The sequence below is a fragment of the Zootoca vivipara genome, chromosome 1 (genome assembly GCF_965207765.1).
Source record: "Zootoca vivipara chromosome 1, rZooViv2.hap1.1, whole genome shotgun sequence".
Lineage (NCBI taxonomy): Eukaryota > Metazoa > Chordata > Lepidosauria > Squamata > Lacertidae > Zootoca > Zootoca vivipara.
Window position 1 is genome coordinate 8,371,568 of NC_142582.1, and position 24,872 is coordinate 8,396,439.

General features: G+C 42.9%; 1 protein-coding gene across 1 annotated transcript in view; it reads right to left on the reverse strand.

The window, feature by feature from the left end:
* PARD3B (par-3 family cell polarity regulator beta) overlaps window positions 1-24,872 on the reverse strand; it is a 538,536-nt gene that overhangs the window by 24,979 nt on the left and 488,685 nt on the right. Inside the window, exon 22 of the mRNA XM_060281957.2 lies at window positions 21,455-21,534. Coding sequence (XP_060137940.2) covers window positions 21,455-21,534 — 80 coding nt within the window. The remainder of the gene's footprint in view (window positions 1-21,454; window positions 21,535-24,872) is intronic.

Consider the following 24,872-nt stretch of genomic DNA (forward strand, 5'->3'; position numbering starts at 1 on the left):
TTTTCCTTCTGCTTTATTATTTTATTTCTAGATATAGTAACTCAATCGAACGCACTGAAATGTGCCCTTTTCTTTTTTCATCTACGGGGTAAAAGAAAACAGTTTAAGCTCAAAGGAAGTTCACAATCTTTTTTTTAAATCAAGTTTTGTCATTGGTTTTATTTAGATATTACAGTTCTTGCTCTCGCCTAGGCCTGAGGTGTACAGCTATGCCCTTAAACAGGTAACAAAAACAATTACTCATGTTTCTATTTCTGCTAGTTAGCGTGTCATTCCTATCTTTGGGTACACCAAAAGGTGTTTTGTATATATGAAGGTGTTTCGGAAGGTAACAACACTCTCTAAGCCAGGCATCCCCAAACTTCGGCCCTCCAGATGTTTTGGACTACGATTCCCATCATCCCTGACCACTGGCCTTGTTACCTAGGGATCATGGGAGTTGTAGGCCAAAACATCTGGAGGGCCGCAGTTTGGGGATGCCTGCTCTGAGCATTATACAGCCATTTTTCTGGTATTCCAACACATTCTTGTAGACTCCTAAACAGTCCACCATTCTAGTAACCAGCTCTCCCTCCATACTTCAAGAGAAAGCAGTTACAATGAAATCCAAACTAATGCTGGTTTCTCCTGAAAGCAGCTACTGTTTGCCAGCATCCCTCCTTTGTCCATCAGAACCACGATTCTCATACTTCTCTTCTACTTTCACACCAGAAACGGTTTCACGGCTACAGCAATCGACGAGTAGTTACCAATCTCCCCCGCCCCGTAATCAGGCAAAATTAAGATGGGAGCGTTGAAGAGAGGGAGCACATTCACCTTTGATAATTCCTTGATATTTACAGAGCTTAATTTGTTAAAAGAAAACTGATTGCATTAATTAGCAACGATAGACCAATGTTAATGACGACAATCAAGAAGCATTAAGTGCACCAGTGATTCGTGATTGGTACATTTAAGCATTTTGGCCATCAACATGCATCTTTGCACTAACCAGAGAACACAGCTGGAGGTTGCTTGCTTTCCCGAGAAAGCAGAGACTCTCATTGTTTTACACTGGTTGGAATTTCTGTAAGCTGCCTTGAGCAATTTTTCAAAAGGTGGAGAACCTATAGTTAACGAGGTGGTAATTTTGGCCTCAAGAACTTGCTGGTATATCATGAAATGTGTTCCAAAAGTGTGTTTTGGAGAAAAAACAGCCCTCACCGAACAGTTAACATGAAAGTTATGACCAGCAAGAGCAGGGGTAGGGTACCTAAGGCCCGTGGGCCGGATGTGGCCCAATCGCCTTCTCAATCCGGCCCATGGATGGTCCAGGAAGCAGCATGTTTTTACATGAGTAGAATGTGTCCTTTTATTTAAAATGCATCTCTGGGTTATTTGTGGGGCATAGGAATTTGTTCAACACCCCCCCCCAAATAGTCCAGCCCACCACATGGTCTGAGGGACGGTGGACCAGCCCATGGCTGAAAACGGTTGCAGACCCCTGAGCAAGAGGAACAAAACATGAGACACTTTTGCTGGAAGGTGGTGAACCTCCTTAGGGACAGGCACCACACTCCAGCAAAATAAAGGGGAAAGAAAGAAAATCAGTTAAGTGGTACCTCTACTTACGAATTTAATGCGTTCCGAACGCACATTTGTAAGTCGAAAAAAATTGTAAGTCGAATCCCATAGGAATGCATTCGGAGAAAAAATTCGTAAGTCGAAGCAACCCTATCTAAACCGCATCCAAGATGGTGGACGGAGCTCCATTCGTAAGTAGAAACATTCGTAAGTCGAGTCATTCGTAAGTAGAGATACCACTGTATCATGAAATTCATATATTGCCAGAGTTTACACTAATATATGCATTTCATGATAATTTATTTCTGTATCCTTCTCCTCCTATGCCATTATTACGTGGAAATTACAAGGGTGAAGATATCTCCAGAGTTGGGACGTGAGATTTTTTTTTGTTTCTGTTGACTTTGTGTGCTTAGTGCTACAGTGTACAATGTTCACCACAACCCAGAAATAATACAGTGGTACCTTGGTTCTCAAATTACTTGGTACTTGGAACCCAAACACTGCAAACCCGGAAGTAAGTGTTCCGGTGTGCAAATCTTTTTCGGAAGCCAAACATGCTCCGTTTTGAGTGTTACACTTCTGATTTGAATGCCACACTTCTGTTTTGAGTGTTACACTGAGGTCTGTCTGTTTTTGCTATTTATTTTGTGTTTTTGTTTTTGCGGCTCTTTTTGTTTTGTTTTTGTGACTGTGTGGAACCCATTTCAGCTACTGATTGATTGATTGATTGATTGTGTGACTGCAGTACATTGTTTATTGCTTTCATTTTATGGATCAATGGTCTCGTTAGATAGTAAAATTCATGTTAAATTGCTGTTTCAGGGCTTGTTTTTTAAAAGTCTGGAACGGATTAATCCATTTTGACTTACTTTCTGTGGGAAAGCACACATTGGGTTTGGAACGGACTTCTGGAACGGATTAAGTTTGAGAACCAAGGTAGCACTGTTCTAGATTCAGGTAGGTAGCCGTGTTGGTCTGATGCAGTCAAAATAAATATTATTATTTTTTAAAGATTGTCCAGTAGCACCTTAGGTACCACTGTATCTGCCTTTTTTGTGTGCTCTGCCCCCATATATACTGGTGTTGCAACTGCTGCTATTTCCTGATGCCCCTGGTTTCTAAGCAGGAAACCTCTCTCTCTCTCTCTCTCTCTCTCTCTCTCTCTCTCTCTCTCTCTCTGTGTGTGTGTGTGTGTGTGTGTGTGTCGAGGTATTGAGGTTGTGTGAAGGGATGTACATTGATACACTCCCTTCAAAGGACTGCCTAGTTTGAATTTCAGTCCCTTCCCTCTACACCTGCCCTGATGTCCTCCTATTTAGAAACTAGACCAGAGAGGTGCCAATAATATGACTCCCTGTTACATGAAACACTGGACAACCTTGATTCTTTATAACCCTGACACACAGTTGGTGAGTTTCCTTGCTGATTTGCATATAAATAGTTGCTATGCCATAATCTGAGGTTTTTTTTAAAAAAATAATAATAATCTTGGTATGAACCTGGGGCAGATCTACACTCATGGTTTATAACGTTAAGGAAGGGTTAAGGAAATATTTTCGTAACGTAAATGGACACATTACGTTGTGCTTGAAACGTTAATAATGTGTTATTAAAATGTGACACCAGAGGGTGCTGCAGAACAACCAGGAACTAATAATACAGTGGGCGCTCGGGTTGTGAAGGTGATCTGTGCGGGAGGCACGTTTGCAACCTGCAGCGTTTGCAACCTGCGTCTGCGCACGTGTGGTTCACGATTCAGTACTTCTGCGCATACGCAAAGCGTGATTTAGCGCTTCTGCGCATGTGTGCGCGCCGAAACCCGGAAGTAACCCGTTCCGGTACTTTCGGGTTCAGCGTGGAGCGCAACCCGAAAAGACGCAACTTGAAGCAGCTGTAACCTGAGGTATGACTGTAATTATTATTATTATTATTATTATTATTATTATTATTATTATTATTATTATTATTATCATATGCCGCCCACTCTGGAAGAGTTTGGATTTGATATCCCGCTTTATCACTACCTGAAGGAGTCTCAAAGCGGCTAACATTCTCCTTTCCCTTCCTCCCCCACAACAAACACTCTATGAGGTGAGTGAGGCTGAGAGACTTCAGAGAAGTGTGACTAGCCCAAGGTCACCCAGCAGTTGCATGTGGAGGAGCAGGGAAGCGAACCCGGTTCACCAGATTACGAGTCCACCGCTATTAACCACTACACCGCACTGGAAGGTGAGGAACGTTACACAAACAGCGCATTATATAAAGTCCTATAGTTAAAAATACAGTCATGCATGTACAGTAACATGTACATGTTACGAACTTAATTCGTTCCGGAGGTCCATTCTTAACCTGAAACTGTTCTTAACCTGAGGTACCACGTTAGCTAATTGGGCCTCCCGCTGCCACCACACTGCCGCTGCACGATTTCTGTTCTCATCCTGAGGTAAAGTTCTTAACCCGAGGTACTACTTCTGGGTTAGCGGAGTCTGTAACCCGAAGTGTTTATAACCTGGGGTACCACTGTATGTGCAAACAGTATGGCCTATGCACAGATAGGAAAGCTGGTGTCACTGACTTTCGCAATGCACTTAAATTATTTGCATGGGTAACACTGAGTAATTTTTGTTCTTCTCCAGAACATTTTAATCTTGTAGGTCATGCTCATTATCAACCCCATCAGGTCCCAGTCACCTCAGGACAGCAAGCGAACCAAATAAATAAATTTGTTACTCAGAAATGACAACTGCTGCTTTTATTTAATACCCGTGGTTTGCTTGCATATTTGGATTACAAAGTAAGGATCAGCATTGCGTAGTGTTGGCTAAGACCAGTTTCATGTAATTTGGGAACAGTTCCAAGGTGGTTTTTTTTTTTTTGCTTATACTTGAATAGCGCCAGCAAATGACATAACAAAATGTATGATTCACACATTTCTCGTCTTCCTTCTCAATCAGCAGTTATAAACAATTTAAAACTCGCCTGCAACAAAGCAATGCTGTAGAGAACCTTATCTGATGTCACATTTGATTAAGAAAATTATTTATTTCTATCTTTCTTTAGGTAGAAACAGTCTTTGTGCTGGTTGTATCTATATTGAATGAACGAACAGTAATACTGATTGTAAAGATAATACAGAAACAAAGTATAAACCCAAACCTCTTTTTATTGTGCTTTCAGCAAGCTTTCCTATACAGTGGAAACTCGGTTTACGAACACCTCGGTTTACGAATTTTCGGTTTACGAACGCCGCGGACCCATCTGGAATGGATTAATTCACTTTCCACTACTTTCAATGGGAAAGTTCGCTTCAGTTTATGAACACTTCAGTTTATGAATAGACTTCCGGAACCAATTGTGTTCATAAACCGAGGTACCACTGTATTGTCTTAGGTCTCTCATTAAAACCTTAATTGTCCTTAGACCCCAAGATTGCTATTGAACTTTTCAATCTTTCTTATCAGAAAAGGGTTCTTCTGCTTTGTAAAATCTTTAATAAATACGGTGTATATATAATAAGGAGCAGAGCGCTTTTAAATGCCCAGAGGATAGATGAGATACACTCATCAAATACCAGCAAAGAACTAACACAGGGATCCTCAATCTCGACCCTCCAGATGTTTTTGGCCTACAACTCCCATGATCCCTAGCTAGCAGAACCAGTGGTCAGGGATGATGGGAACTGTAGTCCAAAACATCTGGAGGGTCGAACTTTGGGGGTGCCTGTACTAGAGGATATGCTGTGCATCTGAAGGGTGCTATGCTCAAACCCTGGAAGCCTCTCCAGGAATAGTAGGGCAAGGGTCCTGCCTGAATCCAGCATAAACAAAGCTAAACTGGGGAGTTCAATGGCCTTTACCTTTTATCTATCAGAGAAGCCCCACTTTATCCCGAGTCCTGGAAATCCATAAAAATCCCAGCCTCAAAAAAACCTCTGTGAAAATCACTTGGCAAAACATTTCAGCCCAGCACCCCTTCAATGTGTCTTGATTTGCATTGATTATTCTGCAGCTGCTATTATTACTGGCTTGCTACCTGAAACTTTGCATGCTCTCTTAAGAAACAGACATTTCTCTTTGCTATCAGCAGGTCTACGTGTTGGAGAGGAACAATGCCTCTCCCTGTGAGAAGCATGGGGAGGGTTCCCCCCCCCCGGTCTGTCACACTCCTAAAGTGTCTTAAAAATAAAGAATAAAGCATAGCTCATAGAATTGGGAGAGAGCACAAAGGTCATCTAATCAACCCCTCCAACACAATCCTCGAACCCACAGCCCTTATATTAAGAGCCTCATGCTCCACGGACTGAGCTATCCCAGCTTGTTTTGCAGCAGAAATGGGTCATATTGGAACAGTAAAGGTAAAGGTAAAGGGACCCCTGACCATTAGGTCCAGTCGTGACCGACTCTGGGGTTGCGCGCTCATCTCACATTATTGGCCGAGGGAGCCGGCATATAGCTTCCAGGTCATGTGGCCAGCATGACAAAGCCGCTTCTGGCAAAGCAGAGCAGCACATGGACACGCCGTTTACCTTCCCGCTGTAGCGGTTCCTATTTATCTACTTGCTTTTTTGACGTGCTTTCGAACTGCTAGGTGGGCAGGAGCTGGGACCAAGCAACGGGAGCTCACCCCGTCACAGGGATTCAAACCGCCGACCTTCTGATCAGCAAGCCCTAGGCTCAGTGGTTTAGCCCACCTGGGTCCTATTGGAACAGTAGAATCTATGAAAAATACCGTTAAGCAAAACAGAAAGAAACATTTCCAACTCTCTCTCAGCTACTAGACGTCTGTGTGAGACAAAAAGACTTTGAAATCTGATTCTAGCCCTAGAAGCGTTCATAATATTTTGTCTGCCTGCTCCATAAAAGCATACAAGGACACAATTGGCTCTGCGCACTAACAACAGTCGCAGGGTTTCTGACTGTGCAGTTTGGCTCCTTTTGAAGGGATTTTTGCTTTCTTCAAAATGGTACAACTTTTTCGCTGCCCTAATGCCTATTTCCAGGTGTCTTTGACAGTACATACGGTAAGAGATGTACGTTACAGACACCTCAGCCTTCACGGAAACAGTTAGCAATGAGAGCAGTCAAGCCTGTCTTTGGCCATTCCAGCATGTTTAGAAAGACGTTTCTATATAAATGTCAGGTGATATTATTTGAATTCTCTGTGTTTCTTTAAAAAAAAGAAGAAGTGGTGTTTTATTAAGCAACAGAAAATATTGTGCATAAATGATCTGTGCATTTCCTTCTTTTTACTAGGTTATCCACATCAAAGTGCACAACATACCTTTTTCATGTTTGTTTTTCCTGCTACTTCAATAAAAAAAATAACAACCCTCTACTTTATTTATTTTTTTAAAATGAAAATTGATAACTAAAATGTCAAATTGCTGTCATATAATACAGTTGCTGTGGCACCTTGATCCAAGCAAAAAGTCATTTGCACAGAGTTTCAACTGTGAAATCCCACTGAGATTGCCTGCTCTTGCCAAATGTTGTTGCTATCTATAGCCTCTCACTCTACAGTAGAACGCACCTTGTTTCATCCAGAAGGCAAAGGTTCTGACTGGAAGCAAAAGGCTTCCATTTAATTTCTCATGACCCCCCCCACCCCCCGATTCCCTGGGTGCTCCCCCCAAGCCCTCTTCCGCATCAGGAGCCACTCAGAATTAATACACACTGGATTTTGCTTTCCTCGGCTCCGTAGATTATGCCATGCACCCGTTTCTAGAACACGGCCTAACAGATAGCTGAATGTGCACTTTGCATTCTCCATACTAAATTAACTTTGAAGTGGAACAAAACTGGTAGGCAACTCACTTTCCTTCAAGGGTAACACCCTCCTTCCTCTCACTTCCTACGGCTGTTAAGTCGTGTAGAGCATGTTATGCTGTTTTTTCAGCTGTTACAAAAGCACCAGATATCAATTACTTTCCTCACGAAGGATGCTGACCTGAATAATGTCTCTCCCGTTTAACATTACTTCTCACCTCCCTATCAACCGCCTTGCCGTTTAAATTCATGCCTCCTGGACTCCTCTTGAGTCGGGGCTTCCTGACTTCCCTTTCCCTTTTATTTTACTGGTTCAGAGGGGATTAACTCTTTTTAAACTAACATTTGTCCAAGGGTCTCCCAGGATTGCATGCATTTCAGTCTTCTGAGGCCAAAAGAAGGAGCGAAAAGCCTAGTAATGCGAGACTCGCATCACTATTAAGAGATGAAAGTTAAGCAGCAAGAACTTTGTTAAGCATGCACACCACTGGGATAAAGTCGCACTTTAATTTAGTTACATGTCACCTCAAGCTTTTCAGCACAAGAGCGTACGCCTGCCACCGTTGCAAGATCTCAAGCGCTTATTAATTTCTACCTTTCGTTAGGAAAAAAGGCAGAAAAAAGGGCCAGTAAAATTGAAAATGGTACACAACAACCACATGCATGCTCAAAAACGTATCATAAACACAGCACTCAGCATTCAGGTTTGACTCAGGTGATCTTTGAAATGGAGAAAAAAAATGGGTCCAATAAGGTGCTCCTCTCCGTCAAGCTATGGGTTTTTGTGTGAACTGTTTCTCCATGCATCTCAACTCATGAAAAGATTCAAGTGTGTGTGTGTGTGTGTGTGTGTGTGTGTGTTGCCTTGATGTCACATCATACAGGGTAAACCTCTTTGGCCACATTCCCACTATACAGTATCTTTCTGTGTGTAATATGAGAGTACAGATAATTGGTGGCCGTGGCGATGCGTATTATTTTCATTGGCGGGGCAGGCTGTAAGCGATTGGTGGCGGCGACCCCCCCAAAACTCAACAACTCTGGGCAATTCCCTCCCCCCAAGCAACCCCCCCAAGTTTTTGTTGCGGTCCAAAATAAAGGGGTCATCTTCTACATGGGGGCGTGTTATACGCGGAAGAAAACCGTACTTTTAACGCATTGCGGCACCACTTGAAACAGTTACGGGTTTTCTTGAAAAATTCTGAGGTCTGCAGAGTTGTTAAGAGTGCCGAGAGTGGTTAGGAGACCCCCTTATTCCCCTCGGTGTTGTGCTTAACAGCAAGCAGCGCTCCACAGTAAACTATGTAGACCGTCTCCTTCTTGCAAAGCCCATGGACCTAGAGAAATATATGCTATTCTGTACAGAATGTACAGGAAAAAACAAAGCAACAGAGAGCTTTGCATCCTTGAGGGTAGTGGATCTTGACATAATGGTTCAGTGCCGGATTAAACCCTGTGGAAAGCCCCCTAGGTCATGGGTAGGCAAACTAAGGCCTGGGGGCCCGATCTGGCCCAATCACCTTCTAAATCCATCCCACGGACAGTCCGGGAATCAGCATGTTTTTACATGAGTAGAATGTGTGCTTTTATTTAAAATGCACCTCTGGGTTATTTGTGGGGCATAGGAATTCGTTCATTTTTTTCCCCAAAATATAGTCTGCTCCCCCCCAAGGTCCGAGGAACAGTGGACCGGCCCCCTGCTGAAAATGTTTGCTGACCCCTGATCTAGCTCCCCCATCGCAAAAATCTTGCTCCCCCATCGCAAATTATCTCCTAATACGTTTTTGTAATTTTCTTTCAAGATCAGATGCCTATTATTTTGATCTGTTGTTTTGGGGCCCCTATAGGCGGGTGCCTACTTTGCCTATTTGGCAATCCGGCACTGTCATCGTTCAAATCAGAGGAAAGGAAGACCCCCCCAAATTACCCAGATTTGCCTCATTGTTTAGTTGCCACACTGACCCAATGCACAACCTCCATTAGATGTACCTTTGGTCTCTTTTGACATAAAGGGGAACATGAAACCAGGTCTCCTGTATTCAACCCTCAACCCCTATACCACAACACTCTAGATAGCTATTTCACTCCACTTCCAATTTTGCACATTCCCTGCAAGCTGGCCAGCTGAGCTTCTCAATCTCCCATCTCCTGAGTGATTACAGTATCTGCGTTATCCATGCCAAGGTTGTGCTTTGCAGCACAGCTCTGCATTCTCCACACACCAACCTCTTGATCTATTCTATGGGACAAACGCTTTTGTTTTTTTAAAATTTGATTTCCTCTTTATAACTTGCATCCAATTTTCTTTATTTTTTAAGAGAGAGCCAAATCCTTTCTTTTGACTAAAATCATTTTCCATTAAAATTTGTGTTTCTTTCTCTACCATTTATAAATGGTTTGTTTTCAAAAAATAATTTTTGCTCCCATACTTTTGTGGTTACATGCTATCCTTTTCTTAATGGTTTAAGAAATTTAATAATAAAGTTAAATTTAAATAAATTTAAATAGAGAAATGTAATAATAAATTTCTCTGTTTATATGTACTAACATGCCTTTCTTTGGAGAGCGCTTTTTTCCTAGATCTCTTCAGGGCTAATCTTTCCCCCCTACCTATGCTTAAAGAGTTAGCTCTGAGGCCATGAGGGCCATATGCCAAGATAGACAAAACTGTTCCCCCAAGAATTTCGCTTTGTACAAATGTACTACTTAGGGAACCAGTTTAAAAATGTATCTCCTTTTCTATTTATTATTCAACTGTTAGTTACAAGGAACCAACTGACTTCTAAACCACCTCATTTATATCAACTGGCTCTTTCTGAGGATGAGTTGAGAGCCATTAAGAGAGCAACCGACAAAATCCAACTCTCTCTCTCTCTCCCTTTCTGATCTTAGTCTACATCTCCAAAGTATTATTCTGGAACAACTGGTTTTAACGGTTTCAGGGAGCTTTGTTTTGTTTTTTGTTTTTAAAAGAAATGCCCTCATTGATACCAGGACACCACTGCCCCTCCTGCAAGTTGAAATTTCTTTAGTTACTCCCTTGGAGATTACAGATCTGGTTGAACAGCTGAACTCCACGACTTGATGCTTTGACCTTGTGACCTCCTTGACTTCCTTCAAAAAGAATGCCTTTCAGTATAAAAGACCCAATTCAGCTTTCAGAAAACGCAACTTGTTAATTACAGGCTTTGTTCCACTTTACATTAAAGGAGCACAAATTATTCCCCTTCCATTATCCGCGTCAAGCAATTTCCTTTTTGCTTTTGTAGGTTGTATCAAATTTCTACTTCCCCTTATAAGAGAAAGTCTTTCGGATTTCAGATGCAAACACACCTGACAATATATGCATGGAGGTGTCCATATTCAAGAAGTGTCTTTCCCTGTTTTATGTTTGAGCTGAATACCTTGATCTAAGGGAACTTTCCTTGCAGAGTAAACCAGAGAGTTTGATCACAGTGGAACAGAAATCCAGGCCACTTCCGTACTTACAAAAGGATGCCATGGTTCAGTTGGATGCTGTGTAAAAGGCTGTAAAGCAGTGATGACCAAACTTGGCCCTCCAGCTGTTTTGGGACTACATTTCCCATCATCCCTGACCACTGGTCCCATTAGTTAGGGATGATAGAAGCTGTAGTCCCAAAACAGCTGGAGAGCTGTAAGGAGTACAGCCCATAGCAGTGGTGACCAAACTAGACACGAATTTACTTGTGTGAACGCAACAGTTTTTAAAAGTTTAAATATCAGACAGGTAGCGGTGGTGTCAGGATTGGGACTATAGCATACAGCAGTTTTTTTAAACCACCCTCCTCACACCTTGTGGTCAGAATGAAAAGCACCACTCTCAAATCTGCATTTCATTCCAATAATAAATCTTCCTCTTGGGCGGGGAGAGGGGGAGGGATATTTCTTTGCCTAGACCATGGTGGGGAAAGGGTTATGCGGCAGTATGCTGCAGGCCTGATCCTGACTGGTGAGCTCTGCAGCTGCCATTTAAACTTTTTAAAACTTAGGCATGGGTTGACACAATTAATACCACATCCAGTTTGTGGAGAGAAAAACGGGAAGCTGTGCAAGATGGATCGTATGAAAAGTGGGTGCACATATGAGGAAACCCAGAGGGTCACTTAGGCCTGGCATTCCTGTCAGTTTTGTGATCAGCCACTTGTGCTAAAGGCTTGCTCGCAACTTTCATCCCATCACAGAGGGCACCCAAATTGCTGCACAGTGGAGAGCCTTTCTTCTTCATCTCAGAGTAATTTGGTGTTAGGCAGGGGCAGCCTGGAGGTGACTGCATCTCACCCTACTAACCAGTCCATAGGGTGGCTCTGGCTGCTGGCTTCCTCCTTCGCCACCTCAGTGTTGCTGTTGCCCTTGCAAAACTCAGCAGGAGAAGTCAATTCTGTCTGACATTGGGGTCTCTGGCTCATCCCTACTGCTGGGCTCCTTTCCTCTTCCTTCACCAGTACTCTGGTGTTCTAACCCATGACCACATCTCTAAAACTGATCTAGATTGCTTCCAGTTCCTAGTAGCTTGCTTGTAGCCTTAGCAGCAGCTCTGCCACAGTTCTGGCCCTAGATCTTTACATTCCTTCCAACAGCAATTGCTGTTCTTTCCATCCTGGGCCAAGTTTTTGCAAGCAGATGGAACATAACACGGACATTGGCTTCCACCCCTTGCACTCAGTTTAAGAGACAAAGGCTCAGCAGAAAGAGGCACACACACACACACACGAAACAGTGTGGTATGCCCAATATGATGAATGAAACATCCTAGTGTAAGCAAAATCAAATTGTCTTTGAGCTCGTAAATTTGACCTATGTGGAAAAACGATGACATGGAAAGCTGTGGTTGGACTGCAACACCTTCTCATAGCACTTGTTGAAATGACTTGGTTAAGAATGTGATTTAATGATGACAGCTCAGTCCCATGAACTGTACAGATGTTCCCCATTATGTGAGTATAGGGAAATAATAGGAAGCTGCTTTTTATCAAGTCAGGTTATAGCTCCGTATCGTCTTCACTGGCTGGGACTGTCTCTCCAGAGTTTCTGATGGCAGCATTCCCCGGTTCGACTGAGAGACATCAGGGGCTGAACCTGGGAGTTTTTGCATGCAAAGCACAAGCTCTTCCACTGAGCTCTTTCCCAACAAGCAGAGGGTGAGGGCAAACGTCTGGAAAGCATTCCTTTCAGCCAGTCACAGCTAGCCCTGGCCCAGATGTTGGTCAGAAGTGTCTTAGATGTCACTCTAACAGGAATCTGCCTTCAATTAAACAGGAAAACTCGGAACTAGACTGTCAGCATGAGACTCAGTGGTGGGATCCAAACAATTTCACTGGTGCCAAGTACTTTTGGCTGCGCAACACAACTTCCCCTCCCTCTCCCTGCCTCCCCCTAAATCTGATCTGGAGGGCTAGGGGAAAACCCACAACATATTTAGGAGTACTTGCACTAGCAGAACGACTTAGTTCGATACAGCCCACAAAGTCAATGGGGATCGTTTTCAAACAGGGGACATAGCTTTTACTGGGGTGAAAAGAAGCTGAGCAAATATAAATTTACTGCACTGTTATTTATCAAGCCAAATCAACAACAACAACAACAACAAAATATCGCTAAGGAAGATATATAACAGATCCGTCAGTTTGGCGATGGCAATGAAACACTCAGACTGGTGGCTGTTATCGCAAGCTTACATTTGCACGTAACCTTGCGAGAGAAAAAAGTAATTGCAAACTCTGCATCTTGCTTCAACCTCAAGGGGAATATTCAAAATGGTAAGGTGACTCCAGAAGACAAATGCCTTCTAGTGAGCAGATTAATTTTGCACAATAGCATGGGAGAGGCTGGATGGGAAGGGTGAATGTGTAAAATAAAGAACATGAATCTAAGAGATCTCAGGGTGATTATGGACATGAATTAATGCATTCGTTCAAGGTTTGGCAAGGATGTCGAATTTATGCAAATACAGCAGTTGTATAATAGTGTTGACTCCCCTCTTTGTCAAGTTATTATTTGATTCGCCCCTCTTAAATTACCGTAACAAATTACGCTGCAGGGAAGCCTCGGGTCCCTTGGGACATTTCACTAGACTTATTTAGTAGCCGGGGGAAAGTAAAGCAGCCATGGCAGGTCCTGAATGTCAAAGGCATGAGCTACTGCAAGACAAGCTATTTATCTGAGATAAGTCTAGATGTCCTTTATAAGGCCCACCTTAGACTTTAGTAATTCCCCTCACCCATTTTATTCACTGCTCCAGAAGTGATTTGTACAACGAGATCTCACCCTTTATAGTCTTTCCAGTGTCCTTTATGGTACAAAATGTTGTTCTTGAATCAACACAGGGGCTGAGAAGAATCGAAACATTGATTTTTTAAGAATCAGCATTTCTTTCTCGAAAGGTGGCGAAAGCACAGGAGATACATCATATTAATACCGATCATTAAAGGTCTCAGTGGCTGACCTCTACTTCTGGTTAAGAGTCTATTTCTGGGGTCCAAAAGGAGAAACTTTTCATATCTAAAGGCACCAAGAGTTCTCTAACTTGGAATGCTCCTAATTATCCCTTGTGTAGAAGGAGACTGCAATGAAGCCAAAGTCAGGAAACAGGCTAATTTTAACTGGAGGTAACGGCTGGGTGATATTCGACATCAGTCATACTCAAAGTGAAATCAAAACTTAAATAACTTAAGTCCATTGATTTCAATGGGTCTGCTCTGAGTACGAGTGTCAATGGATATTTTCCATTAAATGAAAACCATCCAACATGGAGGGGGGGGCGGGCAAGGGGGAAGATTTTCAAGTATATTAGCATTACCTTGCCTTATGGTCAAATTCACGGTGCCAAAAAAAGCACTGCATGGCTGGCAAGAATCATGCTATTTTTCTTCCTAAGTGAGAAGCTTTAACATTGCTGAGTAACATTGCTCTATTCACCTTAGAGCCCTAGAGCAACTAGCGAGTGTGAAGATCTCTTATCTTTCCAGCAAATCCCTGGCTTTGCCTTTTACGCTTTCCCTTCCCTTCTGGAGATTAAATAACACAATCCAGTATAAGAATAAGTATCCATCACTCCCGAGCCCTTGGGAAGGTCTGACTTAGCAGAAAGTTTCCCACACAAGGTTGCCAAATTATGACTGTAATTTTTTTATTAGTATTAGGGGTTTTAAAAATAAAATAAAAAAGACGCATGTTTGATTTGATTGACTCCTGGTTATTTTCCTTTACAGCTTTTCCTAACAGAGAACTCATGCCACCTTAGGACTCATGTTCCATTAACACTGATGCTTATTTAAAAAGTCAACGTGATTTAGCAACCAGAAGCTCAAAAGCAGGCTCCAAAGCAAAACAGCTAACTGAATTTACAGTACCAGCATGTTTATTTGCTTAGGAAGAGGCAGGCTCTTCTCCCACCCAACCATTGGTATTAAACTGGGATAGCAAAGCTAGGAAGGTTGTGCCCTTGCTGATTAGTGTTGCTGCAAACTGTCATGGTGCGCATCTGGTATACTTGTTATCCTTGCATAGAAATACCACCAGGCTGTACCAATGGCATTGCCAGTGGATTTTGGCTTCACTACGTTCCCACCCACTTTAATAGGGTATGACTGCATATCTCCACCAGCCCCTTTCTTAGCTAAGTATAATCCTTCATCAGGCTTATTAGTTATGTGTCAGGGAAAGGCTGGAAGACAAAGAGTCGTGGGACTTAGACCCAGGTCAGTGGCGGTGGGACACAGAGGACCAGTCTGTGGAAGGGGAAAGTTGGGAGGTGAAAGTAGCAGGACAGGGCTGAATGCCGAGGGTCGTACTCTGACAGAGGGGAGCCAGACACTGCTTCAGCCCCTCTTCAGCTGGCTCTCTTCCTCCACTGACACCCAGATCATGAAGAGCTTTGCACAATGTCCAGAGGGGGATCCCTATCCCTCGACGGGGTCTATGGCTGCTTGGGAGGAGAGGGCTAGAGAGGGACACAGGGACCAAACGCCAGCTTCAGCAACGTCTTCAACTAGGGCAGATTAGCCTTGATCAGGGGCCAGCAAACTTTTTCAGCAGGGGGCCGGTCCACTGTCCCTTAGACCTTTTGGGGGGGCCGGACTGTATTTTGAAAAAATAATAATGAACTGATTCCTATGCCCCACAAATAACCCAGAGATGCATTTTAAATAAAAGGGCACATTCTACTCATGTAAAAACACGCTGATTCCCAGATGATCCACAGACTGGATTTAGAAGCTGATTGGGCTGGATCCGGCCCCTGGGCCTTAGTTTGCCTACCCATGGCCTAGAATGAACACCGTTGTGTTTTTACTATTGTGAACGAAAGGCGATGGGCATCCATGTCTTCTTTTCCTGACCTGTGGATGAACCTGCATTCCTGACAGTCCCTGGATGCTAATGAATGCCAAAATTGGGGATTCCCTCCAAACTTGTGCCAAGGTTTTGCAGTCATTTTGCAGCTCCCCGAAACAGAAATTGATCCATCAAACCAGGGTTTGTAGTTAACACCCCAAAACCCAACAGTGTCCAAATCACTTCAAACCGGTGCCAAAGTTCGCCAATAGTTTTGCAGCGAAAGCTCCACAATTTTCAGCCCCCCCCCAACTGAGTAATTTAAACTGAAAGTGAAGGTCATAGGTATCACCCCCAAACCCAACGTTGTCTGATTCACTCCAAGCTGTTGCCAAGGTTAGCCAATACCCTAAGTTTGCAGAGCCCCACCAAACTGATACTCAGACTGAGGGCCATTGGTTTCAAGCCAAAGCCCAACATTGCTCAATTCACTCTTAACTGGTGTCTGCCAAGTACTCCTGGTGAGTGGACAAGTGAGGCTCAGCCTGCCTCTTTTCATCTGGCAGGTAAATCTAAAGCAAATCATTGGGGAGGAATTCAAGGTACAGTGGTACCTCTACTTACGAATAACTCTACTTATGAATGTTTCTACTTACGAATGGAGCTCCGCCCGCCATCTTGGATGCGGTTTAGATAGGATTTTTTCTACTTATGAATTTTTAGATAGGGTTGCTTCTACTTACGAATTTTTTCTCCCAATGCATTCCTATGGGATTCGACTTACAAATTTTTTCGACTTACGAATGTGCGTTCAGAACGCATTAAATTCATAAGTAGAGGTACCACTGTACTGTAGTGCTAACTGGGGAATATGCGAGTAGAATGGGGATTCTTCCTCACGCAACATGACTCCCCCCCCTCTCCTCCCCTTATTTGCTAAGTCATTTCAAGGGAGGAGCAGGAGTAACTTAATTGCTCTGCATTTATTCTGAAATATTTGCCTGCCGCCACACAATTCTCAAATTAAAATAAAATGAAATAAAAAACCTCACCTTTTTGTACCAGCTGAAATATCAATATTCAGAAATGATAATCTAAATTTGCTTATGTTATTTAAAGGACCGCATTCCAGATATTCTCACTTAAACTAGAGGCTGCCACACAAATGCACCAGCCTCTAATCTTCCAGGTGACTGAGCAGAAATGAAACCCCTTCAACCCTCAGAAACGCAAAGGCTATGGAACATCTTGATTGCTTCTTAAACCCTTTCCAAATACATATCCGGAACAGAGATAAAAACTGAAGTTTGAAAAAGCAGAGAGTAAGATTAATGGCTTGATTTAGATTTAGAATCGATCAGGAAAGGAGAATCTTTGTGTTCGTGTGAACAATGTAAATCTGCTAAAGGCCCAGCAGAAGCAGCAGTCAAAGTAGTAAACAAGATGTTGAGGTGGAGGAGAACTGAATGGAAAACAATATTGAAAAAGCTCCTATGTAATATAAATCAATAGTACATGCACAGCTGGGTACTATATTCAGTTCTGATGATCTATTACGGAGCAGATGTAAAAGAAATAGAGGGGATTCAGAGATGAGATGGAAGACAGCAGTGGCTGCAGGCCTAGAAATGACTTGAACTTGAAGGCGCAGAAGGAATGGAATAGATCTGTTAGGGAGAGGAAATGAGTGAAAGGATGCAATCAAAGGACGGAAGGAAAGAACTGGGCGGAGGGGTATGTTTGCCTCAGCCTTTTAACCTGCTCCTTTATGGAAACTTTTGTAACTTTCTGCAATATATAACCTGCCAGTGGGACTCACAACGCGAATGGACAGTAGCGGAGAAGAATTTCTGAAGATTAAAAACGGATCTTGAAAATATCTCATTACCAGAGGCATGCAGGAAAACAGTGGGGAGCCAAACTAAACTTTTAAGGAAGATAGCTCCTCTGATACTAAGTTAGCAAATTACGGCCCATATTAGTCACAGATGTGAATGAAAGAGATAGTCTGAAATGTAAAAATCCCCTTTAAACTGGAGAACATTGTTAACAGTTCTGGTGTATAGTTAAAGAAAGTTAAAGCCTGGGAAAACTTTTCTTACAGGAGAGACCCAATAAATCCAATCTGATACTCTTAATACTGTTTAATATAAGCCACAGCCTTTAGGAAACATAATGCAAAACAGAACTAAAATAATGCTGTACATTATTCAACCTCTTACTCTTATTCTACCTCTTAGATTTAGAGCATTTTTGCATTGCTTCTGAAAGGTGCTCATGCCCAAGATTTCTCACTATTCAAAATACTAGGGGGAGTGAAATTAAGATGCCAATTCCCTTTGTTGCGATTCTGCCCTGCTATACCGCATCAATGAAAGCATGGCATAAATACAGCGAGTGGCATTCAACTAAGTTTCATTCAAAGTAGACCCACTAAAATGGACGAAAATTGCTCCATTAGAGCCATTGATTTTAGTGTGCCCACTCTGAGTAAAACACAGTTGAGTAACACCCAACCTCTTAAAGAGCACAAGGCTTTCTTGTAAAAAATATACTAACAGGATCACTTGAGTGAAAACATGGGCGGCCAGGAAAATAGGGAGAAGTGTGAAGGCACACTGTCATTTAGCAGACGCCAGAACAGTTTTGTAGGAATACTCAAGGGAGCCAGCAAAAGCATCTTCAGCCAGAAACCATCCTTCTCAAGGTGGGGAAGGATCCTGAACTTGTGAAGTACTAAGACAGGGATAGCTGACATGTTGTCATGTAGCTATGGGCCACAACTCCAATTGTAGCCCCAGCCAGTTTAGTGAATTGTCAGGGATGATGGGAGTTGTAGTCCAATAACACCTGACAGGCACTAATGCTGGCTGTCCGTGTACTAAGAGAAAGGCACCGGTTACGTAGAATTATCAAACTGTAGGGCTGCCAGGGAACCCAAGAGTCATTTAGTCCAACCCCATGCAATGCAGGAATCACAACTCAAGCATCCATGGCAGATGCCCATCAAACAGAATAATAGAATCAAGTATTTGTGGAGCTGGAAGGGACCACAAGGGTCATATAGTCCAACCTCCTGCAATGAAGGAATCTTTCACCCAACATGGGGCTCAAACCCATGTCCCTGAGATTAAGAGTCTCATGCTTCACTGACGCACCAAAAGTCCCAAAGTGATTTACAACCAGAAGAAAAACACCGTAATGAAAATACATATTAAAACCACAATCGGAATAAAAACATCCAATCCCAAATGCCTGGGAGAATGAAAAGGTATTTTCTTGGTTCCAAAATGATGACCAAGTTGGTGCCAGGCGGGCCTCCCTGAGGAGAGGGTTGTTACACGTCAAATGGAAGTATTTCTTTTTCCCTAACTCAGACAAACCATTGTTTGCTCATCAAGTGGCTAGAATTCCAAAGCTGCCTTCACACTCTGCTTCCAAAGCTGCGGTCACTTCTGTGTCGCCACAAGCAAAGGAAGGACCTGAAGGAAGCAGGTCCCTTTTAAGGCGGGAACTTATTCATCACGGGACGCCGCTGGCTACCTAGAGCAGGGGTAGGCAACCTAAGGCCCGTGGGCCAGATGCGGCCCATTCACCTTCTCAACCCGGCCTGCAGACGGTCCGGGAACCACTATGTTTTTACATGAGTAGAATGTGTCCTTTTATTTAAAATGCATCTCTGGGTTATTTGTGCGGCATAGGAATTCATTCATTATTTTTTTCCAAAATATGCGGTCCATATGGTCTGAGGGACGGTAGACTGGCCCACGGCTGAAAAAGGTTGCTGACCCCTGACCTAGAGGAAACCGGAAACCTACTCAAGGTTCCCTCAGAGTTTTCTAGCTATTAAGCAGCATACAAGTAAGGATTCTCTGGTTTCCAGGCCCACTGGGAGCTCTCCGTGGTGCTAACCACATCCTTGCTTGTCCTTTTCCGAGACCTGACCTCCACTTTTACCTTGTTTCTGGAACCTGCCCCTTGCTAGCCATCCTGCAACCTGAACTCACCACCCGTATTGATGTTTGCGGGCCTGCCTTCCTGGAATTTGACCTGGGCTCGACTTTTGAACTCTGCTCACCAGGCCCTGCCTTGCCACAGGGAGCTCAAGAAACCAGTAGCAGGGATGGCGAGGGAGGAGAACAAATGGTTGCTGACTTGCTCTCCGCAGGACCATGGATATGGACTTAACTACGCAGGAAGTTGACAGATAAATTGGAGGATGTACTGTGGAGCTGTTACTGCTTAGAGGACACAGACATCAATGTGGTGTGTGTCACTGGTCACGGTTCTGTAGCACACACAAACACACACCATACCTTCTTTCACAAAAAGGAGAAGCAAATCTGAAGTAGCCCACAATGCTATTTCAAGTGCTTAGGAAATGTGTGTCAACTGGAATACTTGGGCTACAATCAATAATGAGATGTGTGTTGGCAGCGGGCTACCCAACTGAGGTGCTAGTGGTTGTTCCACAGAAGTAGTTCACCTCAACACAGATATTCCATTTCTAATCCATACCCTTTGGTAGGAAGATAAGAAAAAAATGGCTTGAAAGGGAAAGAAGGGAAAGCAGAACAGGAAGTATATGTGAGGGGTTGTGTACTTCTTAGCTTCCATGGAATTAAGCCAATAAATGCCCAAATACTCTTCACTGGGAAAAACAACAAGCCAACAACCAACGTTTAAAAGAGTGCAAGCAACAACAGTTCAGAACAAATCTGTACACATTCATTCACAATGTGATAGGGTTATTTCAAAAATAAAATAAAAGATGGGCCTCCATAATTGCAATCCTAAGGTCATGTGCCATTACCATTCTTTTGTTAACAGCATACACAAAGCCGTCTCAATATACAGCCAAACAGGTGCTTATTACAGTTGACAGCATCAAGGGTCACACAATCAGAACCTTATGAGAGGTTCTGTAGCTCTCCAGGGAGTATCCAGGGAAAGGAGAAGCAACCCCACAGGTGGGAAAGTCGCAGGTACTATCCAACAGGTGCCTGGTGATGAGTAACACACACTGTGCCTAGAGCATCTTTGGTTCTGATTTTGCAAACCTGAGAAGGAACGGAGTGGTTGTGTAACCTTCTAAAAATAAAGGAACAGAGTTTTGCCTAGGAATGCAACACTTCTTCTTCCTAATTAAATTTCTATACTGCCCTTCATCTGAAGATCACAGGTTTACTCCACACACCCCATAATCAAGAGAAGTTCTAACAATTCTCCTCACTTCCAATGTTCTTTAGTCACAGAGCAGAGTTACGGCACAATCCTGCACAGGTCTACTCAGAAGTTAGTCCTGTTACGTTCTGTGGGTCTTATTCCCAGGTAAGTGAAGTTCTTTTCACTCACCTCTGAAGCCACAAACTGCTGCGCTGCTGAACTTTTCACAGCACAATTCTGTCATTGCTAGCTATGTTTTTTTTCCATTGTAAATTCTGTCTCAGGCCCTGCTAAGACCTACTATAACTCTTGTGGAATAAGCTTCCTCTATGTCATATTCTTCTTCGGCAGATCATGACTCTTGCTGACATGTTCATTGAGAGAGACTTTACTCTTCCTCCCCCCCCCTCCCTCCAAATTGGCTGGCTAAATTATTAACACAGCTATAAAGATGGCACTAAATCATCAGCAGAAGGGCAGCGCGACAAAATTGCAGCATAATCTCTCATTTCGTTGCCAGATGTCTGTTTGATGCAGATTTTGCTAAACAGTGCGGCAATAGCGGAAAACTAGCCTGCCTGCGGAAGCAGTGTGCCTGTGTGTGCTTTACACATGTATGCATATACCAAGGGAGTGAGAGTATGTAAATCTAAAACAGAAGTTACCTGGGCAAGGAGGCATATTGTCTTTCTCTTCCCTCAAACTGGAGATGGTGCGAAGTCCCATCTGGAGTTTTTCCAGGCACCTGTGGAGAACAAGATAATTAGAGATGAAGATCAATTATTCAACCAAGTTACTGACAATGTTTCTCAAAACGATAATCAGAGAACAAATGATGCGCCAGCATGCCAAAATCAACAAAGAAAAAATGGTGAGGCTCGACAGGAAACCACATTAATCTTACCACTATTATTAAAATTAAATATATACATAGAACAAGAGAGTGCTTGTTTCCCTTGTTTAGCCATTCTTTTTTGCAGTCCAGAAGAGATGCTGTCAATTTGTACATAACATGGGGCAACAGAAAAGATATTCTGTATCATACAGTCCATAAAAATAATAATAATAAGAAAAAGAATCAAGAATAATATTGGATGAAGTGAAAGCAGTCATTGTTTATTCTGGACCATCTTAGGACTTGGGCCCAAGATCTGAACTGCGATGCCCGCCATTGATAGGGTACACAAGTCTCTCCATCTCTGTCTCCAATTTACAAATGGGAATATTGTTGGGGTGACAACATAAAGGAGTGTTAAAAGATTTTGCACCCCCAAAGTATACAGTGGAACCTCGGTTTATGAACACCTCGGTTTATGAATTTTCGGTTTATGAATGCCGCGGACCCATCTGGAACGGATTAATTCACTTTCCATTACTTTCAATGGGAAAGTTCGCTTCAGTTTATGAACGCTGCAGTTTATGAACAGACTTCTGGAACCAATTACACCCATGCTTCGGGTTAAGTACGCTTCAGGCTGAGTACTCCGCGGACCCGTCTGGAATGGATTAATCCACTTTCCATTACTTTCAATGGGAAAGTTCGCTTCAGTTTATGAACGCTTTATGAACGCTTCAGTTTAAGAACTCCACGGACCGCCTGGAACAGATTAGTCCACTTTCCATTACTTTCACTGGGAAAGTTCGCTTCAGTTTATGAACGCTTCAGTTTATGAACAGACTTCCAGAACCAATTGTGTTCATAAACCGAGGTACCACTGTACTGGGAATGAATAATCATTAACTGAAATAGCTCAGAACCCACATCTGCTTTCACTTTCCATCTCATCACTCCCATTTTTTTTTTACGAGGCAGCAGCAGCCTCCAGAGGTATAGCTACAACTATAGTTTGTCAACTTAAGACACAGTGAAAACCATACGTTAGCACACACCATGGTTTGAAAACCTTTTTGTAGCCATCATTTCTGATTCTGGCTGGCTGGCTGATCTCAAAGCATGACCTGTCAATTCAGCATTCTCAACTGTGGGGTGGACATGCTATCTAAACTGAGCCAATTGCCTTATTAATGTGAATAAAATTTGGGCTCTTGATCACTCCCTCCCTCTGCCCCCCCCCCGGCCAGGGCCACAATGAAACAAGCTTTTGCTTCCATTTTAAGTTAATGGCAGTTCCTTGTTATGGCTGAACCCAGATGTTATTTATTTCTTGAAATATTAATAGCCTACCTTTCCCTGCAAAGATCTCAGGACAAAGAACAATGAAATTGCACTTGGAAACGCCAATCTACAACACGTTAAGTGCAGAATAAAATCCACATTTCAATCAATCATAAAAATGCAAATGCCTACAAATTCTAGCTGAACATTAAACCTTTCCAAAGGCCGGAGTGATTTAGTCATGCTTTCTCCTGGCATGTAAATGGGAAAGAGAGAGAGAGAGAGAGAGAGTTGACAAGACTGCAGAGGAGTTTCACAACTCGGACACCATCGCGGAGAAGACCCTCTCTCAGATCGCTGCATGATGTTTGACACCTGATGGCAGAATGCAAGTTTGAGCACCCACAGCTGATCTTAACACACCCAGGCAGGACTATATTTAGAGAGGCATTCAAGCTTTTAAAGTCCCAGGTCATTCGGGACTTGATAAGTCATCACCAATACATTGAGTCAACCTCAAGGGCAGCCCTCCACAGAGCATGTTTCCTACATTTATAACTTGCCATGGGACACTCGACAGAATGCATGTGATTCCCAGGTAATCACCCCATTTGAAACCATGGCATACAATATTGGCTTGTCTCCTTACACCTGCCTTTGCCAACCAGGTGCTCTCCAGAAGCTGCTGAATTCTGACTCCATCAGCCTTAGCCAGCATGCCTAAGGCTGATGGGAGCTGCAGCTAAAAAATAAATAAATCAAAAAAAATCTGGAGGGCGCCAGGTTGGGGGAAGCTGTCCTAAATCACAGTTAATAAAAATGAATGATGATTTCAAGCATTGACATAAGGATAAACCATGGTTCATTTAAAATGTAGGTGTAGTATGAGCAGAGGCTTATGCATGTAACACTAAACCATAGTTTGCTATTATGACTGAACCAGATCAATGTCTGCTGATGACTCGAAGTATTAAGAGGCTTCTTCAAATGTACTTGTAATTCTCTAGCTGCTGTGGCTGGATCCCCTGTTTCTTGCATTAGCATGTGTTCCTATCCTGCTACTGCTTGAATCAGCAACTTTATAAAGCAATGTACTAAGAGAGGCCATTTGAAATATTTTTGTCTATTACTTCCACTCCTTGCTCCAGCGCAGATTAATGGAAGAGAAAGGGGACAGGGTTAAATGTCTTTTTGAAACATTGTTAACAATTTATGTAAACTTATTTTCATATTGCGTTTATTTCGTCTCTGCATATAATCCATAATGCGCACACAATCTGAAACCAGCATGTTCTTCAGGATTCTACGATTCTGCAGGTTAAGACTGCACTTCTTCTAGAACTGCAATTTATGCATAGCGTGTCAAGTTTTGCCGAAGACGTGTAAAAGCTGCTGTGACAGAAAGGCTGTGTGAAACCAACTGCACAAAGGTTTGTTCCTCTGCATGCAAATGTTTTGTGCATCAACTCTCCGAGGCGCGTTTCCCTGGACAACACCCCAACTTGACCAATATTATTATATTAAAGCAGTGCTTTCCCAAACTTTGGGTCAAACCCATGGGGGAAAACAACAGCCCTAAGACACCAGGGCTGCCCTATTTCTCTGAGCGTGCTTGTGCGCAAAAGTTCAGAAACAACGTTCATTCCAACAGTGAACCGATTATGAGCAAAGTACAACAAAGCTCTGATTTGGCTCACAAGGGGTTCTGGGGGGGAGGGAGGGAGAGGGGGGGGATAAACTCAACTACAAAATGGACCATCTTCGGTTGTCCATCTTTCATGGGACTCTCTCGTGGCAGGAGGGGGCCCGTGGAGGGTGGGTAAGAGGAAGGTATAATATATGTTAAGAAGGGAAAGGGATAAGTTTAGAGATAGGTATAAATGTTGGAATGTTTGCTTAAAGAATAAGAATTGAAATTGGGATGAAGAAATATGCTACGACTACTAGTAAGAAACTATGAAAATCAG